This window comes from Vipera ursinii, assembly GCF_947247035.1.
Source record: "Vipera ursinii genome assembly, chromosome: 1".
Taxonomy (NCBI): domain Eukaryota; kingdom Metazoa; phylum Chordata; class Lepidosauria; order Squamata; family Viperidae; genus Vipera; species Vipera ursinii.
In genome coordinates, this window is record NC_139512.1 from 17323915 (window position 1) to 17348476 (window position 24562).

The 24562-nt window shown below is 52.5% G+C and overlaps 1 protein-coding gene across 1 annotated transcript; it reads right to left on the reverse strand.

Annotated features, from left to right (window-relative positions):
- DIRAS1 (DIRAS family GTPase 1) lies at positions 1 to 597 on the reverse strand (the record flags this gene model as incomplete). Its single annotated transcript, XM_083354054.1, has 1 exon — positions 1 to 597. The coding sequence occupies one exon, from the start codon at positions 595 to 597 to the stop codon at positions 1 to 3; it is 597 nt and encodes a 198-aa protein (XP_083210180.1).
- Between the last annotated feature and the right edge of the window lie 23965 nt (positions 598 to 24562).

Genomic DNA, 24562 nt, shown 5'->3' on the forward strand with positions numbered 1-24562 from the left:
TCACATGAGGCTGCACTTGCCCTTGAGTTTCTCTGTCCGCTTCTGCTTGCTGGCGCGCTTCCCGTCGATGCTCAGGGTCATGTTCCGGCGCTTCTCCAGGTTCAGCAGCTCCTGGAACAGCTCCTTGACGTTGTAGTTCATCTTGGCCGAGGTCTCCATGAAGGCGCACTGCCACTCCTTGGCCACGGCCTCCCCCTCCCGCGTCTCCACCTCCCGCTGGGTCTCGTCGCACTTGTTGCCCACCAGCATGATGGGGAAGGCCTCCCCGCCGCCCTTCAGCTGCACGATCTGCTGGTGGATGGGCCGCAGCTCCTCCAGCGACTGCCGGCTGGTGACCGAGAAGACCAGGATGAAGGCGTGGCCCTTGGAGATGGACAGGCGCTGCATGGCCGGGAACTGGTGGCTGCCGGTGGTGTCGGTGATTTGCAGCGTGCAGACGCTCTTGTCGCAGCTGATGACCTGCCGGTAGGTGTCCTCGATGGTGGGGATGTAGGTGTCGCGGAAGGTGCCCTTGACGAAGCGCAGCACCAGCGAGCTCTTGCCCACGCCCCCGGCCCCGAAGACCACCACCCGGTAGTCGTTGCTCTGCTCCGGCATCTTGGACGGGCGGCTGGCAGGGAGGGGTCAGCGGCTGCCCACCTGGTTGGGGGAGGAGGAGGAGGAGGAGGAGGAGGAGGAGGAGGAGGAGGAGAAAGAAGAAGGACCGTCAACCCAGGCAGGCAGGCAGAGGCCATCCCCGCCCCACTGGCTTCAGGGAAGGATGCAGAGAAGGGCCCGGATCACCAATTTTCAGGCCCCCAAAATGCCCCCCACCCCCCCACCCTGCAGCCATCAGTGAGGTGAGCTTCTTCCCTCCCCCTCCCCCCCACCTGGGCTTGGTCAAGACTTAAGTCAAAGGCTTGATTTAGATCCTGCAGCGACTTTGCTGTGGATGATTGGCCTCCACCCCAGAGGCTATCCTGGGCTTAGCGTCCTCTCAGATGCCCTACAGAGCAGACAGATGCTCTAGGATCGTGTCCTGGGACCAAAGACTCAAGGTTGACTCAGCCTTCCATCCTTCCGAGGTAGGTAAAATGAGGACCCAGATTGTTGGGGGCAATAAGATGACTTTGTAATAATGCCACTTGGGGTGTGTGTGAAAGCCCCTAATAAGCAGGCATAGACATAGAATGAAGGCTACTGCTAAGCCTGTAAGCCGCCCTGAGTCTTCGGAGAAGGGCGGGATATAAATGGGATTAAAATAAAAAAAAGACCCCGAGGGAGAGGGAGGAACCCGGGTGGACAAGGCCCTGAGAAGATTGTACACGTGTGTGTGTGTGTGTGTGTGTGTGTGTGTGTGTGTGAGAGAGAGAGAGAGAGAGAGGGGGGGGGAGGGGAGAAGGGAGGGGAGGGGAGAAGGGAGGGGGAGGACAGGTTCCTCTCTGTCCCTCTGATGTTCCAGAATGCAGGAGACTCAATCACCCCTTGGAAATCTGGGACTCGGATATCTTATTATTTCCCTCTTCTTGACTTAGAGCAAATACAGAAAAAAAGGGGCACAGCCAGGCGTGAAGCCAGAGGGCTCCGGACAGGAGCTTTTCCAGGGCATTGTTGGGGCCGCAAAAGCCCCCCTTCCGGCAGGGTTGGTGAGAAAGGATTTGGGGAGCAAGAACAAGACACGCCCCTTCCCTTCCCCTCCCCCAGGTGGAAAGGCTGATCAAAAACGAGCAAAGCCAGACTGGGCAGCTGGGCTTTGGGGCCCCCTCCAGCCCCCACGTTCCCTGCAGCATCAGGTCTGGGCTTTGGGGGGGCACGGTGCATCCACTGACGGAGCTTCCCTGGGGCAGGAACAGACCCTCCGGTGCAGAAAGATCAGCTCCAAGGGCCCCCGGATCGGGAAGGAGGGGGGCGGAATCGTCCCATCTTTCAGGTGTGCAACATTGCCCCTCCCCCACCCCCGCCCTCTGGACAGGCACCGCCCACCCGCCTGGCGGCACGAAGGGCCCAGACCATCCTGACCGTTTCTCCCTCTCAGCATGTAGAAAAGTCACATGTCTAACATTTTTTGCTTTCTTCCTATTTTTCCTTTTTTTTTGCCAGAGGAGGGAGCAGGGAAAAGCGGGGGTGAGGTGGACCATCACCCAGCCACAGAGTTAATTTGTCTGAAATGTATCCTCTGGGTGGCATCACTGTCCCCTTTTGGGGGGCTCCATTTTGTCAAGTGATGCCCTTGAGGAGAGGCCCCCTCCAGCCACATGGCTGGGCTTTCTCATCACCTGGCCAGGGGCTCCCCCCCCTCAGGATTCTGCCCACACCCTCTTGGACCCCTTCACCCCCTCCCCTTCAGGATCCCTAAAGCACTTGGGAGGCAGAGGAGATTCAAACGGAAGCATGTGAAGGGAGCTTGAGGCCATCTAACCCAACCTTCTGCCCAGTGCAAAAGCCCACCATTACTGCCTCTCAGACAGAAGGTCCTCTGGTTCAAGCCTTGAGCAAGGGGGGAAGTGGGGGGGGCACCTCCCGGGAAAGCCAGTTTCCCTTGGAGCAACTTTTCAGAGATCCAGCTGAAATCCTGGCTTCTCGGAATTTTTTTGAAGATGGCAAGTCAACCGTATCTCTTTCCCAGGCTCAGCCTTCTCAAGCGCCTCCAGCCACTCCCCGGGAGATGGCATTTGCCTTTTTTGCAGCTGAGTCTTGCTGTTGGCTCAAATTTAGCTGGTGACCCACCGGCCACCTCCTGCGATGGTTCAGCCATCCTGGACTCGTGCCTCAGTTTCCCCCCCCATCAATATCAGATGTTGCCGTCTCAGTTTGCTGATTCCTGCCCTGTGGGGGAGATGGAGGCAACTTCTGCAAGGGCATCGTGGCGTCCTGGCAGCCTCGTTCCTGACCCTTTCCTGACGGTCCTGGCATGGCCTGGGCCCTTTTTACAGCTCTGACCTTCACCCCGAGATCTTTGGGCTTCAGGCATCTTGGACCCCATCATATAAGATGTGACGCCGAGAGCTTTTTCCCAACACCCATCAGTTGCTCAGTTAAGCCAGGAGCAAGTCCCAAGCCCCACCCCCACCCAGATCCTCCTGGGGGGCGACACTTACCCCTCCCCCAATTACGAAAGGTCTCTGTCCAAGGCTTTTAGAAATACAGCTGCCTGAGACATGCTAAGGATGCTCGGCCCTCCAGGGAGACCCCAGCATTTCCCTTGGTGAGATGCATCCAGATATTCCTCAAAAGGTTTGACCCTACGGTGGATTCGAGAACTTCAAGAACTTTTGAGAGGACATCCTCAAGATCTGGTGCTTTGTTCTTCTCTGGCTTCTAAACCACCCATCAGAGTTGTCCCACGCAAAATGCCGGCTTTCCAATAACAATTCGTATGCGTACAATAAAAACGTACACGGAAACAGAACTAAAGGATCAGTCTGGCCCAAAGGTCAACAGCGCTTGTAAGAGGTGTGCTTTAAAGCCTCTTTGTGTGTTGGGTGCCGTCGGCATCTGGCCCTGGGAAAGGAGCTCCCCAGGTGGGGCAGCCCCCCCTCCCCCCTGTGGTTGTTTTCAGCTTCTGGCTGCCGGCCAGGCCTGGCTGCTTGCAGGCCCCGCCCCCTGGGCTGTCCCTGTAGCGGGGAGGGGGCGTCTCAGGGGAGGGAGGAGACGGGCCCTGCCCCAGCCCTCTGGAGCGGCCTCTCTGCGCATGCTCTGAGCCAGGCCCTCCGCCTTTCCGAAAGCTGCGATGGGGCAGGCGGCCTTCGAAGCCGGCCGGCGTTATGGGTCTGGCTCTTCGACTGCTTCAGCAGGATGGTTTAGTCTTTTGTTACCGCTTAGGATGGATCCTTTTTTAGCGTTTTGTCGTTTTCATTGTGTGTCACCCCGAGTGGCTTCTGCGTGTTAATTGCGCAGCTCCAGGGCTGAAAAGAGCCAGGGAGAGGCAGAATTAAACTTCAGGGGCAGAAGGAGCTGCTGGAGAGGCAACCAGCTATTTCCGTGGCTTCTTCCTCACAGCCACGGAGGCGACTTAAGCCACGGAGGAAGCTGGGACCTCGGTGAGCTGTGAGTGGCCAGGAAATCCTCCGGGCCCTGTGCCGGCTGTCTGCGCGTCTGACGGGATCTTCCCTTCTGTCTTCGGAGCTGCTGCTGCTGCCTGCAGGTGAAGCGCCTCAGGAGGCTGATCCAAGCGGCAGAAGCATTCCACACCACCACAAGCCTGGCGTTGTCATTTGTTGGAGGGTACAGCTGAATTACTGAGGTTACAACAACCTTGCAGAGCAGTCCAGCCATCTGGTCATTGGCTTTCCTTTAGGGAGAAGTACTGAGGAAGGAGCTGAAGATGGCTGTCATTTATTAAGCCCCAGACGGGCCCATAACACAGGCAGGTGCAATTCTAGCGTAGCTCCAGCGTTCGCCTTCTGCTCTCCCCGGGGGTTCCCTGGTTGCAAAGGCCTCGGGGTCAAGGCACGGCCACTCCCCAGTCCGCCCACAGCCTTGGAGCAGCCCTGAGGTGGCACAAGATGGGGAAGACCATCAACAAACAAAATGGGTCTGGACAAATTAGGAAGCACTTACAATGACACTGAGCAGAAAAATGCAGGGACAGAGAAATCAGGTGGCCGAGTAATTAGAATAGAATAGAGCTGGAAGGGATCTTGGAGGTCTTCTAGTCCAGCCCCCCACTCAAGGAGAAGTACCTAGACCATCTCAGACAAGTGACCGTCTGGCCTCTTCTTAAAAACCTCCCGTGATGGAGCGCCCACGCTTTCTGGAGGCAACTTCTGTTCCCCTGGTTAATTGTCCTCACTGTCAGGAACTTTCTCCTTAATTCCAGGTTGCTTCTCTCTTTGATCCGTTTCCAACCCTTGTTTCTCGTCCTGCCCTCTGGTGGCTCTGGAGAATAACGTGACCCCCTCCTCTTGTTTGTGGCAGCCCCTCAAATACTGGAAGACTGCTATTGTGTCTCCCCTGTTTCTTCTTTGCTCTAGACTGGCCAAGCCCAAGTCCTGCAGCCGTTCTTTGTATGTTTTAGTCTCCAGGCCTTTGATCATGTTAGTTGACCTTCTCTGAATTTTTTCCAAACTCTCAACATCTTTTTTGTGATATGGTGACCAAAATTGACTGCAGTATTCCACGTGTGGCCTCGCTACGGTTTTATGATCTTGATTCTATACCTGTTTATACAACCCAAGATTGTATTAGCTTTTTTGGCTGCTGCTGCACACTACTGACTCATAATCAAGTGACCGTCCACTAGGACTCCGAGGTCCCTCTCACAGGGGCTGTTTTAAAGTCACGTCTTGGCCAATCTGTACTTGCACCTGATTTTTCCTGCCTAAATGTAAAACTTTGCTTTTCTCCACACTGAAACTGATTTTGTTGGAAAGGGCCCATTGTTCAAGTTTGTCAAGATCGTTTTGGATCCTGAGTTTGCCTTCCGGGGTGTTGGCTATTCCTGACAGTTTGGTGTCATCTGCAAATTTGATGAGTTCCCCTCCAATTCCCTCGTCTAAGTCATTGATGAAGATATTGAAGAGTCCTGGGCCAAAGACGGAGCCTTGTGGTACCCCACTGCTTACTTCTCTCCATGTGGATGTGGTGCCGTTGAGGACTACTCGTTTAGTATGGTTTGTCAGCCACCAACAGGTCCATCTGGTGGTGATGTTGTCTATTCCACCTTTTTTTTTTAGCTTACCAAGGAGTAGGTGTGGTCTACTTTATCAAATGCTTACTGAAATCTTAAGTATACTGTGTCCACAGCATTACGCTGGTCTACTATTTTAGTGACTTTATCAAAGAATGAAATAAGATTGGTTTGGCATGATCTGTTTTTGACGAACCGGTGCTGGCTACTAGTTATAACTTTGTTTACTTCTGGTTGTTTGCAGATCTGTGTTTTGATTATCTTTCCTAGGATTTTCCCAGGTATTCATGTTAGGCTGACTGGTCTGTAGTTTCCTGGCTCCATTTTTTCCCCACTTTCTTGAAGATGGGAACCACATCAGCCCTTTTCCAGTCCTCAGGTACTTCCCCGGTGCTCCAGGATTTGTGAAAGATGTGGTGCAACAGTTCTGAGATAACATCTGCCAGCTCCTTCAGAAGTCTGGGATGTAATCTGTCGGGTCCCGGTGATTTGTATTCGTCAGGATCAGATAGGTGTCCTCTTACCATTTTCTTGCTTATTTTAATTTATTTTATTTTAATTTTTGTTTCTAGTTTGTCTTTTGCTGTGGGGGTTTATTTGGTATGTTGGGCTCTAGAGTACCGGATGGGATTCCTGGCTTGGCAATAATAATGGCAAACAGATCTCTGAATAGGAGCTGATTGCAAGCTAAAAGGAGACGGCAGTATGATTTGGCTGCAAAAAACAAACAAACCGCAGAGGCAGTTTTCGCTTACATCAATGGAAGAGTAATTTCCAAACTACGGGCATTTGGTCATCCTGCAAAATCCAGAGGAAAGTGCCAAAGGTGAAGGTGGACTAGAAGCCAATCCTGGGAACAGAACGAGGAGCAGCTCTCTTCAAGCCCCTCAGCCCGGACCAAGACCCTTCCCCCACCCCTGGCTGGAGGGCAGAATCCGGTCTCCGGGCCACCAGAAGGCAGACTGGGAAGGAAGGAAGGACGGAAAAATGTTCCCAGCCATTTGGCAGGAGAACCAGCAACTGGAGATGTGCCAGGCGGCTTTCACCTGAATTCTGTCGCTGAGCAGAGGGTTGATCTGGATGTCCTCAAGCTGCCCTTCCCACTCCTTGGTTTTCCCATTCAGGGCTAAATATCCAACGGTCTCAGGGACTTCTGCAGGAATCCTTCTTGAACACCCCAAACTCCAGCCTGGGAGGGACGAAGTTGTGCGGAAAAGAATTTCCGCCTGGGAGGGTTTCACCTCCTTGTTACATGTTTTGTGCCAGCCATGGCAGTTCCCCAAATAGGTCATCAGATGGAGCAAAGAGGCTTCTTTGCTCCCCTGCAGCAGCCCCATTGGTGAGAGAGTTTTATGGCTAGGGAGGGGCCGAGACCCCCCATAAATACCTCTGCCCAGGGGCTGCTTCTTTTGTTCTAGCTCTGCTTCTCTTTCTATCTATCTTCTATCTTACAAGCATGGATGCTTCCATGCCATATAGCTCTTTTTATATAACCTGTCGATGAATAAAGCTTCATAATGACTGCATCTATGCATTCTGCCTATTTCACTTTGGAAGCACCTTAACGTTCCATCGATCTCTTGTGAAAGCTGCTTCACAAGTTGGTAGCAGAGAGGATGGTTAAAGGGAACGCTTCCAAAGCCTGCAGCTAATGCCTAGATTTGAAACTGAAATGGATGGCCGGAAATCGCAGATTGTGACCAGGAGTCTTCAATCAAGATTAACAGCTCTAGCCCCTGAAGCAAGCTCCGCTCCAGGTGAGAGCACAGATGGCCTCCTTCTGCACGCCACAGAGGGAAGCTTGGAAGTTTTACAGTCCGCCCAAGACTGTCAAGATGCAGCAGAAGCGCTCCGGGCCCAACGCAAGCAACGCGTGGATCAAATGTCTACACCAGAATGCAAGGAACTGCTTCTAAAACTCCTTGAAGTACAGGAGACCCCACAAGCCTCTCCACGGAGGACATCAGTGCAGAAGGACTGTGGATGCCGGGTAAGCCCCCCCTCAGCCACCACGAGGCCCCTCAATATGGCGCCTGCCACCCTGAGTAACCCCAGGACCCCAGGGCTTTCGGCGCGAAATCCCCTGCCTAACTGTGACCTCCAGCTTCCTGGGGCAACAGGAAACAAGATGGCTCCGCCCAGGGAGACCTCATGGCCCGGCACAGGAAGCAAGATGGCAGCCCCCTGTGCGCCCACATTTTCTAACAAAGAAAGGCCTCAACTTAGTCTGGAGGCCCAGCAACCCCTGGCATACGGCCGTAGCAACATGCAAACTCCTGGGCTCTCTCCAGCAGAAACCCTCGTGACCTATGATGGCTATAAGACTGCTCATTACCCCCCAAGGCCCCCGACCCTCTCTCCGGGGCCCCCAGCCTTCCCTTCGCCCCCGCCCAGGCACTCTCCTTACTTGGCCTTCGGGGGGGGGTTGGCCCCCTCCTCCAGCATCGGCTTTAGCCATCCCCAAGGTCTTCAGGAACAGCGATGGGCTTCTCAAGGCAATCCAGGGCCGGGGGGGCTCCAGGAAGGATTTCCAGAGCATTTTAAAAACCAAGTGCCGGCCGGCAATCTTGGGCTCCGCCCACCCCCTGATCACGTGTTTTCCGGACATGCCCAGTACGGGCTTTTTAACCCAGAAGGGGGGCCATCTGAAAATCAGAGAAATATACCACCAACGCCCACTAGAGGGGTACCTTTACCATTTTTTTCAATGTCAACCTCCCAAATGCTCCAAGAATGGGATAATACGTTTCTAATTGCCACCCCGTTGAATCCCAACTTTGAAAAATTGAAAATTGGGGGTGAGAACTATCACAGTTGGAATAGAAACTTGCAAGTATGTCTATTAAAGGATGGGATTCTTGAAATGGTCCTGAACCCACCACCTTTCCCGTGGAGCTCACGAGAAGAGTGGCTTCATAGACAGACTTTTTCCACTCTGATGGAGTCCATCGATGATAATATGTTCCCTAGCATTCCAGATGGACTCACAGCTTGTGCAGCCTTGCGCCTATTATACAATTTATTCAACAGCAAGAGCATGGGTTCTCTCACCAGACTCACAACTGAGTTTTACAACACAAGACTCAGGTTTGGGGCCAGCATGGCAGAACATCTTGGAAAATTAAAATCCCTCAGGGCGCAACTAATGTCCAAAAATTACCGAATACCTGAAGAGAACTTGGTCGCAGTTATTGTGGCTTCCCTGGACAAAAGTTGGAACAATTTTATTATTTCCCTGGAAGGGGGCAGGGATGGACCCATGCCTCTGTCCTACCTCGAGGGTAGACTCATTGACGAAGATAGCAGACGTAGACATACAGGAGAATACAACAGAGTCACCAGCCAGCCAGCCAACACACGACAACGCAACTCAGAGCGGGTTAATGCTCTACTCAAGTGTTTCACCTGTGGCTCTGAGGGGCACCTCAAGAAGGACTGCCCCCATTTTCAACAAGGCCCCAAGCGTGGTCCCAATCAAGGTAGGGGCAAGGGACAAGGAAGGGGCCGTGGCGGGGCCAAAAGTACTAACAATCTTGTGTCTACCTGTGCCCCCACCACAAGAGCTGATAGCTCCACTGACTTATGGTTGCTGGACTCTGGAGCTTCATCTCACATTACTAATGTGAGTCAAGGTTTTAAAAGGTTAAAGAAAATTAACTCATCTGTCAAGGTGGCCAACGGTGATAAAGCTTTGGTTATTGGGGAGGGCACGGTTTCTCTACCCGGGCTTGGAAAAATTGAAGGTGTCTTACACGCGCCCTCTATTGCCAACAACCTGTTGAGCATTATCAAGTTATGTGACGATGACGGGGTGGAAGTTTTATTTCGCAAAGGGGGAGGTCATGTCACCCGGGACCAGAGGGTCATTGGAAATATAGCCATCATAGATGATTTGCCATATTTCTCCCCCTTAGAAGGGGCCTCACAGACAACCCCAAGACTGCTTAACGACCGCAAGGGTGAAGCGGTTGCATCCAAGCCCCCACAGCAAGGCAGTGTGGATAAGAAATCCCAACCTCAGCTGTCACCTGAAGCACCGCTCAAGGCTACCAAAGCCAAGAGGGTGTCAGTCGGGAAGCCACTCCACGATAAGTGTGCCCATATTTTGCACCGAAGATTAGGTCATGCAAGCTTCCCTGTAGTTAAAAAGATGGGAGAGTTTGCTGAGGGAGTCCAGCTCAAAGATTGTGAGGTATTCCTGGACTGTGCAATCTGTAAGAAGTCAAAGAGGAAAGCTGCGCCTATCCCAAAAACATCACTGCGTAAGACCCAATTCCCATATCAACTAGTTCATGTTGATTTGGTCGGGCCTTTCACACCATCTCTAGGGAAAAGTCAGTATTTTCTCACTGCAGTTGATGATTTTTCAAGGTACGGCCATGTGTATATCCTCACAGAAAAATCTGGAGCTTTTGATGCCATAAAATCACTCTACAACCTTGTAGAGACCCAGTATAAAACCAAGATTGCACAACTGCAGAGCGACCGCGGGGCTGAGTTCATGTCCCGAAAATTCCAGGACTGGGTAAAGCGTAAGGGCATCCGCCATTTTCTTACCGCGCCTTTCACCCCCGCTCAGAATGGTGTGGCAGAGAAAAGAAATGGAGTCCTACAAACTATGATGCGTAGTCTGATTGCAGACGCAGGGGTCGCAGAATCATACTGGGCAGAAGCGGTAAAATACACCAATTATACCTTAAACCGCACTTGGAGCAGTGTTGTGAACCAGACCCCATATTTCCTAGTTCATGGTAGGAAACCAAATCTTGGACATTTACGTGTTTTTGGGTCCTATGCATGGGTTCACATCCCCAAGCAGCTGCGGAAGAAGGGGAGATCTGTCTCCCAGAGACTGAGGTTCTTGGGCTACGCTCCTGGCTCCAAGGCCTACCGTTTCCTGGGAGAAGGGGGCAAGATTGTGACTTCCCAATCTGCCTCCTTCGAAGAGGACTCCAATTGGACCCAGATACACTCCAATGATCTAAGCCCATATATCAACCGTCCCAACAAGGGCACACCGACTACAACATCACCTGAGACGTCCACATACCCTGCCACCGACGAAAGTGTGGAACAAGACGAAGATGTCATCCCACCTGGTTCAGATGGGGAGGATGAGCCGTCCAGTTCCCCAGCAACGCCTCAGAAACCCGCGGAAGAAAAAGGCGGTGAGTGGCAGAAGGTAAGGAGGTCAAAGCGGTCCAACAAAGGCATCCCGCCAAAGAGAATTGACATTGGGCACATCGCATCTGTTAACAGCGTTGTGGTCACCCCAAAATCCTTCTCTGACATCCAGGAGCTGCCCATCGAAGAACAGGAGAAATGGCAGCTCGCGATGGAGAAGGAAATGCAGAGCTTAAAACAACTCAAGGTCTTCACCCCCCAGCAACCTCCAAAGGAAAGGAAAGTCATTGGCACAAGGTGGGTTTACAAGGCAAAACCACTTGCCAATGGCCTCTACCTGTATAAGGCCCGTTTGGTAGCTCAGGGATTCGCCCAACGCTATATGGAAGACTATGGCGAGACATACTCTCCAACTGTCCGGGCAGAGAGCGTCAAGACCGCCCTCGTGACTGCAGCTGCTCTGGGGGAGGAAGTCTTCCAATTCGACATCCAGACGGCTTACCTCCACGCCAAATTGGACCGGCAGATCTACGTGAAGGCCCCTCCTGGCTACCAGCAAGAAGGGGAAAATACATGGTTACTCCACAAAGGGTTATATGGTCTCAAACAGTCAGGGAAACTATGGTATGACTGCCTTAGAAAAAGTTTAGAACGATTTGGTTTCACTGCATCCCGTGCAGATAAATGTGTTTTCACACGCAACTCAAAGGGTACCACAGAAAGGGTGTTAGTTTATGTGGATGACCTACTATATGTAGGACCTGACAAGGAAGGGTGTGATGAATTTGCCAAGGCCCTGGAAGAAAAGTTCACTTTGAAATCTTTGGGGCGGGTTGATAAGTACTTGGGTGTGCATATTTTGGCCACTAAGGGGGGGTTCGCTCTATCTCAAAAAGAAAAGATAGAGGAGTTATTGGCCAAATGCAAAATGGCAGAATCTAATCCTACGCACAGCCCAATGCAAAGCGACTTTTACAACCATACTCACAAGGACGGTCCTGAGTTCACAGATAACACGCTTTACAGATCTGTGATTGGCTCCTTGCTATACATCAGCAATTGGAGCAGGCCTGACATAGCTTTAGCTGTAAATCTATTGTCCAGGCATGTGGAACACCCAAAGGAATTCCACTGGACTGCTGTTAAGAGGGTACTTAGGTACCTCAGGGGCACGACCGATGCCCTCCTTGTGCTGGAACCAGAGAAGGGGGAGACGGCCCAGCTCTCTGCTTACTCAGACGCAGACTGGGCTGGCGACACCAAAAGTAGGCGGAGCACTTCTGGTATACTCATATTGCTAAATGGCTGCCCAATACATTGGCATGTTAGGCAGCAAAAATTTGTTTCTTGCTCCACGGCCGAGGCTGAATATGCCAGCCTGTCAGACACGGCCAATGATTTGACTTGGTTCAATGAGCTGATAACGAGCATCTGGGCAGCTCCTCCTCTGCCCATCCAAATTCTAGAGGACAACACAGCCGCCATTGCAATCTCGGAGGCTTATGCAGTAGGCTCTAGATCTCGCCACATAGACATACGCTATAAAAATGTCAGACAGCTTGTCAAAGAGGGTTTTATACGTGTAGAGCACTGTAATACAGCTGACCAGATAGCTGATCTGTTCACCAAACCTCTTCCCATTGACCGGCACAACCTTCTGTGTAAGCGTTTGTGTTTGGCCTTCTGAATGTTTTTATACATGTCTATGACACCCGCTTGCCCCTCACACACATTCACTGGTCCCTGTCATTGGCTGGCAAGAAGGGGAATTGTTACATGTTTTGTGCCAGCCATGGCAGTTCCCCAAATAGGTCATCAGATGGAGCAAAGAGGCTTCTTTGCTCCCCTGCAGCAGCCCCATTGGTGAGAGAGTTTTATGGCTAGGGAGGGGCCGAGACCCCCCATAAATACCTCTGCCCAGGGGCTGCTTCTTTTGTTCTAGCTCTGCTTCTCTTTCTATCTATCTTCTATCTTACAAGCATGGATGCTTCCATGCCATATAGCTCTTTTTATATAACCTGTCGATGAATAAAGCTTCATAATGACTGCATCTATGCATTCTGCCTATTTCACTTTGGAAGCACCTTAACGTTCCATCGATCTCTTGTGAAAGCTGCTTCACACTCCTCCCCCCAAATTACTGCCCAATTGCCCTCCACTTGCAACCCTGGTTCCCAAAGCGTCTGATGGGGCAGCTGGGCAGGGGTCGGGGTCACCTCCCTTCCTGCTGAGCGACCCGCCCCGGATTTGGGCCGTCCGGACAGGGCTGTCCACCACAAACTGACCACTCTTTAACCAGCATAACAGGTTAGTCCCTGCTCAACGACCGTCTCCCTGCTCCCGTCCACGACGATGGAGAACTGGAGGGTACCTACCTTTGATTGGGAGACACCCTGCCTTGACCCTCCAAGTCCCCCCTCCCCCCCTTGAACCTCCTTGTCTCAGAGGCAGCCCCATCTGGGCCCACTGATCACTGGCCTGACCCACCACAGAACGTGGGGGGGGGAGAGAAGGGGGTCTCCCTGGGGGAAGCCCAGAAGGATCTTTGGGATCCTGAAGCAGGATAGGCCCCTCCCTGCTTGCCCACCCAAGGATCCCTGTCAACCCCCAGGGGGCACCAAGGGTGTCGTGCTGGAGTAGTGCGGGGGGGGGGGGGGGAGAGGCAGCGGCCTCTGCCCTTCTGGTGGCCGAGAGCTCCACAGTGGAAGCCCATGAGAGCAGCAGCCCCCAGAGTGCCTGGCAAGGAGAAGCCAGCAGGGCCCCCCCACATGCCCAGGCTGGAACCCATCGGGAGAGCAGGTGGGGGGGGTGGGGCTGCTGCTGGAGGTCAGCAAATGGCTGGCCAGCCAGCCCTTCTCTCCAGTTTATCTGTTGGGTGCTTCCTGCAGGGGCCTTTCCCCTCCCCAGCACCTGAGCCCCCATCCCAGACAGGGTGAGTGCTCCTACATCCTGGGTTAACAGGAGCTCCCCCCCTGCCCCGGGCCTTCAGGGGAGGCCTTCTTCTTCAGGACAAATGGGTGGGGAAATTATTTGTTTGTTTGTTGATTGGTTGATATGTTTGTTTCATCTATCAAACTTCTTAAGTGCCCCTCTTTCCCACAGACGGGGGGGGGGCTCTGTGGGGCGCCAGAGAAGCCCAGGTCACGCTGATGGGCTGCTTGACAGGGATGTTGTGGGGAAACCCAGAAGGACGCCAAGTGTTCACCATCCACAGTTTGTGGAAGAATCTCCACACTGTTGTCAGTCTCCTCACTAGCGAATGGAAGCCCCCACCCCAGAAACCGTGGCAGAATAGGGAGGGGGAAAGTGCGCATTCAGCCGTGGCAACCAGACAGAACAGGATAACACCCCCTTCCCACGATACACACAGAAACGCTGCAGCCAGCCTCTTCCCAGGGAGCCAGTGGGGAACTAGGCTATCCCTTGTTGGAGCAGATGGCTGTGAGGTGTTGGGGGGCTGCTCCTGCCTGGGCAAAAACCCCAGAGGACCACCCCCCCACAAGACCTCTTCAGGCTGGCACTAGGCCACAATGCCCTCACTTCTTGCAAGCTCAACCAAGTCCCCCTTTCCCAGTTAGCCTTGGATGGGACTCGGTCCACTGTGACTGGGTGGGCTGGCCTGCCAGCTAAGGGTGTTTGTAAGAAGGCAGGAGGCACCCCCCGCCGAGTGGAAGCCTATAGTTTCCAGAGAGGTTCTGTTGTGTAACTAAGGGCTCCCTTAGGGATTTCCCTCTGCTCAGCAAAGCTCAGCCTCCTTGGGAGCAGGAGTGGGCCTGGAAGTGGGGAGCACAATCTCTGGAGGCTTCTGTGTGCTGGGGGGAGGGAGAGAAGCACCCTGCAGCCCACGCAAGCATCCGGCTGGCCTCCTGTTCAGCTGTTGCTCCCAAGGGAGAATCCGCTCTCACCGGCCAAGAGCACTGACGCAGAGGGGGGGGGGTTATGGGCACCCTGAAATTCTGTGAGCAAGACGGGGGAACGAAGAGAGCCAGGCATCCACATCCAAGCAAGGCTTTCCCCCCACCATCACAACTTGGTCTGAGGGAGGCCACCTCATCTCCCCACCTCTTGACACCAACCAGGGAGTGGGGTGGGGATTGCAGACTGGCGAAAAAGCAGGCATAGATAAGGTTGCTGACCCAGGGATGTTCCCAGAGGCTGGGGATGGGCGGAACAGGCTGGGTGGGGACCGGAGTGGCAGTTTTCTGGCTGGGGAGAGAAGTCTGGAAGTTGTAGTCCCAGCCCAGCGGAGTGGGGGGGGACACAGTGTGTGAGTGAATAGGCAAAACGGCCTCCCCCTCTTCGGCCGCCCAGCGGGTCACAGAGGGCGATGTCCCCGCAATGGTGGAACTCAACTAGTTCCGTCGCCCCCCCCCCGACTCAGATTGGCAGTAAGAGGACAAGATCGCGCCAGGGGCCGCGCCGCGTCGCTCCGGTCGGACTCTACCACGAAGCCACTGACGCAGGCCGGGCCCTACCTGGTTGCCGGTGAGCAGGCGACGACGGCAGCAACAAGGTGGCGGAAGGGCGCTACTTCCCGGGCTGGCGGAGGAGCGGAGGGTCGCGGCTCGGCCGGCAAAGTGCAGCGCGCAAGGACTGGCGGGGCGCTGGGCGCCGCGGCAAGGCGTCCCGGAGCGCCGCGCCTTGCCCCCCGCTTGCGACCTTCCCCCGGGAAGCCGGGGACGGAGTGCGGAGCAGCGGGAGGCCGAGCAGGGGAGGCGGCGGCTTTCGCGCTTCCCGAGGGGGACCACGGAGCCCGCTCCGCCCCTGCCCTGCTCTTCCTTCCCAGCGCTTCGCTCGTCTAAGTCAGGCCGTGCGGGGCGCGGGGAGGGGAGGGAGCCGACGGGAAGGCAGCGGGCCCGTCCCGGGTCCAGAACTGTCGCCGCAGTTTCCGGCTGGAGCTCCCGGCAGGAGAGGGTCCCGTGCGCTGATTCTCCCCCCGCCGCCGCCGCAGCGGAGGATCTGCGGCCCCTTGGGGGTCACGACGCCCAGCCTCTCCGCATCGCAGCCCCCTCCCCGCCGCGTCCCCCGTCATCTTCTCGGGTCTTACCTGGCGCGGGAAGGGGCTCAGCTTGTCCTGGGACCGCGGAGTCGACCGGGACGACAAGCAGCCATCCGGGGACCGCGCTCCGGGCGGGCGCGGGAAGACGGTCGCGGCGGCGGCAGGGATGCTGCTGCTGTGTCGGGGGGGGGGGCAGGAGGGGTGCGCGTCACGTCTGAATGTCGCTGACACACGGCAGAACGGGGAGGCGCTTGCTGGCGCGGCCGCGGCTTCTGCAGCGCTCCCTCGGCTGGCGAGTCCGCGGCGGTCCCTCTGCCCGCGCCCCGCTTTCTTCTGCCCCCCCCTCCTCGAAGGGGCTCTGGCGGCTCCACGCTGCGGCGGCCGGTTGGGAGCGAGGCGCGGGCGGGACTCCTTCCCGGCTAGGGCGAGATCTGGAGCAGCGGCGGTTGAACCGCGGAGAAACGCCTCCCTTGCCAAAAGCCCCTCCGGGGCCAGAGAGAAGCCGGGCAGAAACGGCTGACCCGCCCAACCGCCGGAGTGGCTGCCTCGATGGCTTGAGCTGTTTTACCCGGCAACTGAAGACTCCAGCCGCGTCTTTCCGGCTCCCCCTCCGTCCGCCCCTCGTCAGCCTCCCCCTCAGTCTGGCCAGAGTGGGGGGGGGTCAGCTGGGCCCTCCGCCCTTGAGAAAGGGAGCCACCCCTGCGGGGATGCTCTGCCCTGCGTGCCCTGAGAAGGCGGGGACTTTCCGATGACAGCAACCAGAGGCCCGCGATGCCCACCGGAAAGGCAGGTGGAAGAGAGCAGATGGTGGCCAGAAGACAGCGACCTCTCCCCGCGAAGCCTGGAGAAGCTGCTTCTCGCCAGACTGCCGGGCCTCCCTTTGCGGGGATTGCGGCGCAGATCCACCAGGCGCCCTTCGGAAGAGGCCGTCTGAGATCCCGTTGCGGGCGTCTGGTGAAAAGGGGGGGCTTCCTATTGACCCACAAGTACCGAACAACCTCTAGAATCTGGGGTGCGCCATAAGATTATCTCCCATTTAAAAGCCTAACAGCCCACGGATAAAAGCTATTTTTCAGCCTGTTGGTACGGCTGGCTATATTCCTATATCTCCTACCGGATGGTAGGAGAGTAAAGAGATACGTCCAGGGTGTGAGTCATCCCTGAGAATCTTCCTCACTCTTCCAAGGCAACGAGCCCTGGCGATGTCATCCAGTGGTGTCAGGGAACAGCCCACAATGTCTTGTGCTGTGCTCACCACCCTCTGTAATACTTTCTTGTCCGCGGCTGTCAGACCAGCATACGAAACCACAATACTGTGTGAGAGGACGCTCTCTATAGTAGACCGGTAAAAGAGGGTCATTAGCCGTTGTTCTACCCTGTTCTTCCGCAAGACCCTGAGAAAGTGAAGCCTCTGTTGGGCCTTTCTAGCCACCTGGGTTGTGTTAACTTTCCAGGTCAGATCTTCACAGAGGTAGACTCCCAGAAATTTAAAGGAGGAAACTCTCTCTACTCTCTATCCATCTTTGTGCAAAAAGAAAAAATAGCCTAACCTACCAAAAACAGAATCGTAAAAGACAGAATGCAAATTAAAATAGGCAGGTAAATGGTAAGAGAACACCTGTCCACCCTAGATGAGTTGAAATCACTGGGACGTGATAGATTACATCCGGAGGTCTGAAGAAGCTGACAGATGTGGAGCACTGGGGAACTACCTGAGGACTGGAAAAGAGCTGATGTGATTCCCATCTTTAAAAAAGGGGGAAAAAATGGATCCAGGAAACTACATACCAATCAGCCTGACCTCAGTACATGGGAAGATCCTGGAAAAGATAATCAAGCAACAGATTGATTGTTGTACAAGCAAACAAAGTTGCAATCAGAAGCCAACACGGGTTTGTCAAAAACAGATCATGCCAAACCAATCTTATTTCTTGACAAACCAATTCTTATTTCTAGAGCCTTGGTGGAGCAGTGGGCTAATGCCTCCTTAAGTAACACCAGCTGCCTGCAATTAGTGCAGGTTCGCATCCCACCAGGCTCAAGGTTGACTCAGCCTTCCATCCTTCCCAGGTAGATAAAATGAGGACCCAGATTGTTGGGGGCAATTAAGCTGACTTTGTAATAATGCCGCTTGGGGTGTGTGTGTGTGAAAGCCCTAATAAGCAGGCATATACATAGAGTGAAGGCTACTGCTAAGCTTGTAAGCCGCCCTGAGTCTTCGGAGAAGGGCAGGATATAAATGGAATTTTTTTATTTTTTTATTTTTATTACAATTTTATTTTATTTTTATTTTTATTACAATTAAAATAAAAAATAAAATAAAATAAAATGACTAAATCAGTGGATCAGCAGAGTGCTGTGGACATACCAGTAGTATACTCCGATTTCAATAAGGCATTTGACATAGACTGCAACCTTCTTCTTGGTAAACTAAAACATGGTATAGACAGCATCACCACTAGATGGATCTGTAGCTGACTGGCCAACCACGCTCAAAGTTTGGTCCTCAAAGGAGGGGAGTAAGCAGTGGGGTGCCGCAGGATTCCATTTTAGGTCCAGACCCTTCAGTATCTCCATAAATGAATTAGATAAGGGAATAGAAGGGGAATTCATCACATCTGCAGACAATGCCAAGCTGGCAGGAATAGCCAACACCCTGGATCAGGGGTAGGCAACCTCGGCTCTTTTATGACTCATGGACTTCAACTCCCAGAATTCCTGAGCTAGCTATGCTGGCTCAGGAATTCTGGGAGTTGAAGTCCATGAGTCATAAAAGAGCCGAGGTTGCCTACCCCTGCCCTGGATGATAGGCTGAAGATCCAGAAGGATCTCAACAGACCTGAACAACGGCCCCTATTTTTTAAAAAATGGAAATCAGTAGTAAGAAAAGTAAGGTTTAACACATAGGCAAGAAAAACCAAACATAGAGGTATAGAGTAGGTAACATCTGGGTCAACAGCAGGAACTGTGGAAGGAATTCTGGAGTCCTACTGGGCAATCACTTAAATACAAGCAACCAGAAAAGCCAATTCAATACTTGGGTACATTAATAGATAGACAGAATCAAGATCACGTGAGCTATTAGTATCACTTTTATCATATCTTGGTAACATCACACTTATTGCATCCAGTTTTGGCTACCGCAACATAAAAAAGACATTGAGTCTCCCCTCTTGGAAGTGGCCAATGCCCAGGCAGCTCTTCCCTGGGGGGAGGCTTCTGGGACAGGCAAACCGAGCAGGATGCCAGGAGAGCTGGAAAGATTTGACGCCAATCTCTCCATGTTTGGTTTCACCCCCAACCCAATGAGCAGGGAGACCCACTTCCTTCACCGGGTGGGCACAGATCTTGACCCTCCTCCTTTTCTCACCCCTGCCCCCCCACCCTGTCTCTTTGACTGATGGCCAGAGCACTCCCCCGGGGTCTCAGTGAAAAGGGCTTCCTTCCATTGCCCACTTTACACCTCCCCCCCTCACTGACTTGTCTGCAGCTCCACCCCCCACCTGGGGATGAGATCCACTGTCTTGTGCCTGGAGGGGATCCTGGCTTCTCCCAGTTGCCCCTGGAGAGCAGAACCTGGAGAATTCCTCCCCCTTCCTCCCCACCCAGGAGCAGAGCCAGGCAGGCAGCTCCATTATGGAGCCCTGAGGAAGTTCCCTGGCAGGATGATGGGTCCAGGGCAGGCAGGCTGCCTGCTGACCAGCCCCAGCACAGGGGGCAGGTGGAGGGACTGGGGAGAGGGCTTGTGCTGCCACCACGTGGCTGTTTTGGAGAAATTACAATGTGGGCAGTCAGACCCTCCTACCTTATGATGTATTGCCTCTTCCCTCCCCTTTCTGGGATGGACTTCCTCCTCTTTTGTCTCTGGAGAGAATCCCATCCTCCATTATTATTCAGCTAACATATGACAACAGCAGATGTGCAGTCGCTGGAAATATTACCATTTTCTGACCTTGGAGATACCTTGGAAATATCTTGGAAATGCTGTACAAACATCATCTTAATCTACATGCAATAAAGGTATTTCTATATGATAAAAGGTGTTTTCCATGAGTTCAACTATCTGAATAGAGCTGTTAATGCTAAGGAAATCTGCTTATCTAGACCATAGAGGTCTTATCAAGAGATTAATTAATACACAATGGCTTGGATTCAGAATAGTCAGAAAATGGTATTAAATTCCTCTTATCTGCATATTTCTGCAATCAAGCTTAGGCAGGAAATGTTATTGGAATTCCTTATATCTGCAATCTAAAGCATGCCTGTTTTTCTACAATCAAGTTTAAAACAGTTAGAAAATGTAATTTGAATTCCTTCTGTCTGTTTCTAAAGTGTGCATGATTCTCTGCAACTAAAGCTCAGTCAAAAAGTGCTTCTATAAACTTGCATGCCTACAATAAAAAGGAAAATGAGTAATTTGTTGTTCTCCAGCTGATTCTGCAAAGAGCAGAGCCCTGTTGTCAGGATTCTGTTCGTGTGGATTGATGTTTCTTCCTGTTTTCCTGAGGAGACCACTCAAAAGGCTTGTTAAAATTTTACTGCCTCCTTGCTTGAAATGCAATGAATGTCTCCTCAGATCTGCCTCCAACGTTTCTAATTACAAAGAGAGACTGTGTTTGTAAGCTTGAGTTTGTGAAATCAAGATGCAACATTAGAATTTCCTGTCTGTTTTCTCCCCAAAAAAATTTGCCTCTCACCTAAATTGTCTGAGAAAGTTCAGAGATTTACTGTTGCAAACAATTTGTTTCAGAGCTGAATCTTTACTCAAAGAGGAAAAAAGTTTTTTTTAGCTTGCTAACTCTTTGTTTTAAAGACTGATGAGAGAAACCATAAGGAGCAATAAAGCAATTAGTTGCCTTAGTAACCAGCTCTTGGTTGCTGCTCAAAGAGACCCCCACCCTTGGAATCCAGGAGACAAAAGGCCAGCTTGGTTTTATGCTAAGGCAGGCAGCAACCCCTGGTGGCCAAACTGAAACGCTTAAATTGTCTGCAAATTTGGAATGCATGTGAAAGAGAGACAGACTTTGATTCACACTTATGGCAAGCTATGCAAGCATTTATATGAATAAACAAGTGATTTATTGTACTCTAGCTATAAACTAGGAACAAAGAGCAAATTAACCTTCGTCAGACACAGTTTGCAGTCTATGGTTGGTACTCTTAATATGGACAGGAAGTCCCTCGAGAGTTTCAGACTGGCTCACGACTAGTGGTCATAAGAAGGAACAATTGCCTCATTTTGTGTCCAAATTCAAGCTAGAGACAATAACAGGCTTGCATCCAAACAGCGACCTCTAGTGGTCAAGGGGTGAACTTCATTGAAGTACTCACCTACACAAGCAGCATTCCAGTGGCTGCTCAGCAAGTAAAAGGCTTGTCCTCAAGCACGTTTAGAGTGCCCCCTAGTGGTCAAATGGCAAACTTTCCTGAAGTCCCTAACCATGCAGAAGGTGCCCCAAGTGGCCAAAAGGCAAACTTCCCCAAAGTCTCTGACCACACAGAAGGCGCCTCCTGGTGGTCAAAGAGCGAAGTTCACCAAATTTAGTCAAAAATACCTAGGAAGTTTTCTGTACATGTCCTAGCCATGGCAGAGTGTCCCATTGATTCAGAAGAGCTGGTTCAACCAGACAATCCTGATTTGCACCAAGAAGTTGTAAGACCCAAGCGTACAATAAAACCAACCCAGAAACTCAGAAAAAATTATGAGGTAACTAAGAATGAACTTTCCAATGAATTGTCAGTTATGGGACAGAACTGCACACGCTATGACAATTTTGCTGAGCCTTAATGATAATCCTGCTGCATTAAGAGACTCTATAGATCACCTATCTGCAGCTTACGAATATTACCTACGGCAGTATGCAAAATACATAGGTTTTTTGTATGACTCTAACATAGATGATTCCTCAGCAGAAATAACCAAAATTGAGGATCTGAACCAGCAAAGAGATCTCCTAGTGCAAGATGCAAAGAATAAGGCAAAAATCCGTATTGCAGACCTGCAAGACACCAGATCTCATAGGTCTACATCAAGTCTACATCGCTCCAGGGCTTCAACGATACATGACAAGCTACTAGAGGCTCGTGCGCTTGTAGAAGAAAAGGACACGCTTGCAACTTTTGCCAAGAAGGAAGCTGAAATAGAAGCCCAGATAAAGGCCTGCCAAGCACAGGAGACCCATCAAGCAGAGAAGGAAGCCCAGAGAAAGACCTGCCAAGCAGAGGAGAAAGCCCGTCAAGCAAAGGAGGAAGCCCAAATGAAAATTCTGCAAATAGATAAGGAACGAGCAGCTGCCCTGGCAAAACTGAAGGTCTATGAACAGGCAGCGAAGGAAAGCATCGAGGTAGATTGTTCCATCCCAATAGAAGTGGACGATCCGATGGAACGCACCAGTCAATACGTCTTAAAGCATAATGTTTGCAACGATGCAGAGCCGTCTTCCACACTGCCTACAAACATCACAGAGACCCCAGAACTGCAAAGGCCTATACTCCTTCAGCACCACAACACAAGTGCATCCTCTGCACTTCCCACTCACCACCCAGAGACCATAGAACTGGAAGGGCCTACACCTCTTCAACAACACAGCACAGGTGCGTCAGCTGTGCTTCCTATGAACAGCATAGAAGTCCCGCGCCTTCCAAAGCCTACACCTCCTCCACGCCTGCCAAGGCCTACACATTCTCCACGCCTGCCAAGGCCTATACCATGGGTCGGCAACCTGAAAAAGGAAAAGAGCCACTGGGAACCGGTTCCATCACACACACACAAAAAGTGGGAGCCGCGTGCATGGGTCCATGCACACGCATGTGCAAAAAATGTTTTCTTGTGCATGTGCGGAGGCGCGTGGTTGCCATTTTTTAATGTATGATGGAACCGTTTGCGTGACGGCAACAGCCCGTTTGCAGAGCTGGTTTGGAGAGGTGCGTGCGCACCTCCGCTCGTTCGGAGAGCTGCGCACGCACCTCTCGGAACGGGCAGCAGCGCCGTTTGTTGGGAAAGCTGCCGCGGCCCGTTTGCAGAGCTGCCACCTTCGGCAGCCTGCAAACGGGCCACCGCAGCTTTCCCAACAAGCGCCGCCGCTGCCCGTTCGAGCGGAGGTGCGCGTGCACCTCTCTGAATGGGCAGTGGCGCCGCTTGTTGGGAAAGCTGCCACGGTGCGTTTGCAGGCTGCCGCCTTCCTCTGAAGGCAGCAGCTGTTGAAAAGGGCCGCGGCAGCTTTCCCAACGAGCGGCGCCACTGCCTGTTCGGGCGGAGGTGCGCGCACACCTCTCCAAAGGTTTGGAGAGGTGCGCGCGCACCTCCACCCATTCGGAGAGGTGTGTGTGCACCTCTCCTAACGGGCGGTGCCACGCTCCATTTGGAGAGGTGCACGCACACCACTGCCCGTTCGAAGAGGTGCGCGCGCACTGGGCGGCTGGGAGCCGCAGGAGATGGCTCAAAGAGCTGCATGCGGCTCCGGAGCCACGGGTTGCCGACCCGTGGCCTATACCTTTTCCACGCCCACACCTGCCAAGGCCAGCACTTCTTCAATGCCCAGAAGCAGGTGTGTTAACACTTCAAACTGCACCACCTCTTGCCAACGACGACGTAACTTACAGCAATGATCAACGATTGAATCGACAACCAGCACAAATTTTAGAGACTACACCACAGCTGAACGCTTGTGCAACATCATTTCATCCTGGTATGCCTCACCCTAATTCACCAGAGAATTCTCCCACCCAAGGAGTCCTACAAGTTCCTTGGGCACCAAAGGAGAGAGAGATCAAACCATTCTGACTACTCCAGACATACGACTCATCGAGAGCTCCTCACCAATAGCCTCTCAAGATCTGACGACACTCCAGAAAACTACAGATCCTGGAAAGCAACCTTCAAAGCTGTTGTTGATGATCTCAACCTTACCGCCAGAGAAGAACTTGATTTACTCATAAAGGATCTGTAGATCGTGTTAAAAGACTGAGATCAGTGCATGCTAACTCACCAGACACAGGTCTCGCTGAAGCATGGGCACGGCTTGAACAAGCTTTCGGAAGCCCAGAAACATTAGTGAAATCTCTATTCAAAAAACTACAAAACTTTCCAAAGTTAGGCAACAATGACAATCACAAGCTCCAAGAACTAAGTGATCTCCTTAGGGAGATAGAATTGGCAAAGGCAAACCCACGCCTATCTGGTCTAAACTACTTGGACACCGCCCATGGTGTCAATCCAGTGGTGGCAAAACTGCCATACGACTTGCAACAGGAATGGAAAGAGCAAGGTGCAGACTACAAAGAATGTTGTTGTTGTTAGTTGCAAAGTCGTGTCCGACCCATCGCGACCCTATGGACAATGTTCCTCCAGGCCTTCCTGTCCTCTACCATCTTCTGGAGTCCATTTAAGCTCACGCCTACTGCTTCAGTGACTCCATCCAGCCACCTCATTCTCTGTCGTCCCCTTCTTCTATTGCCCTCAACCTTTCCCAGCATGAGGCTCTTCTCCAGTGAGTCCTTCCTTCTCATTAGGTGGCCAAAGTATTTGAGTTTTAGCTTCAGGATCTGGCCTTCTAAAGAGCAGTCAGGGTTGATCTCCTCTAGGACTGACCGGTTTGATCGCCTTGCAGTCCAAGGGACTCGCAGGAGTCTTCTCCAGCACCATAGTTCAAAGGCTTCAATTCTTTGGCGCTCAGCCTTTCTTATGGTCCAACTATCACTGCCATACATTGCAACTGGGAAGACCAGAGCCTTGACTATACACAGTTTTGTTGACAGGGTGACGTCTCTGCTTTTTAGTGTGCTGTCTAGATTTGCCATGGCTTTCCTCCCCAGGAGCAAGCGTCTTTTAA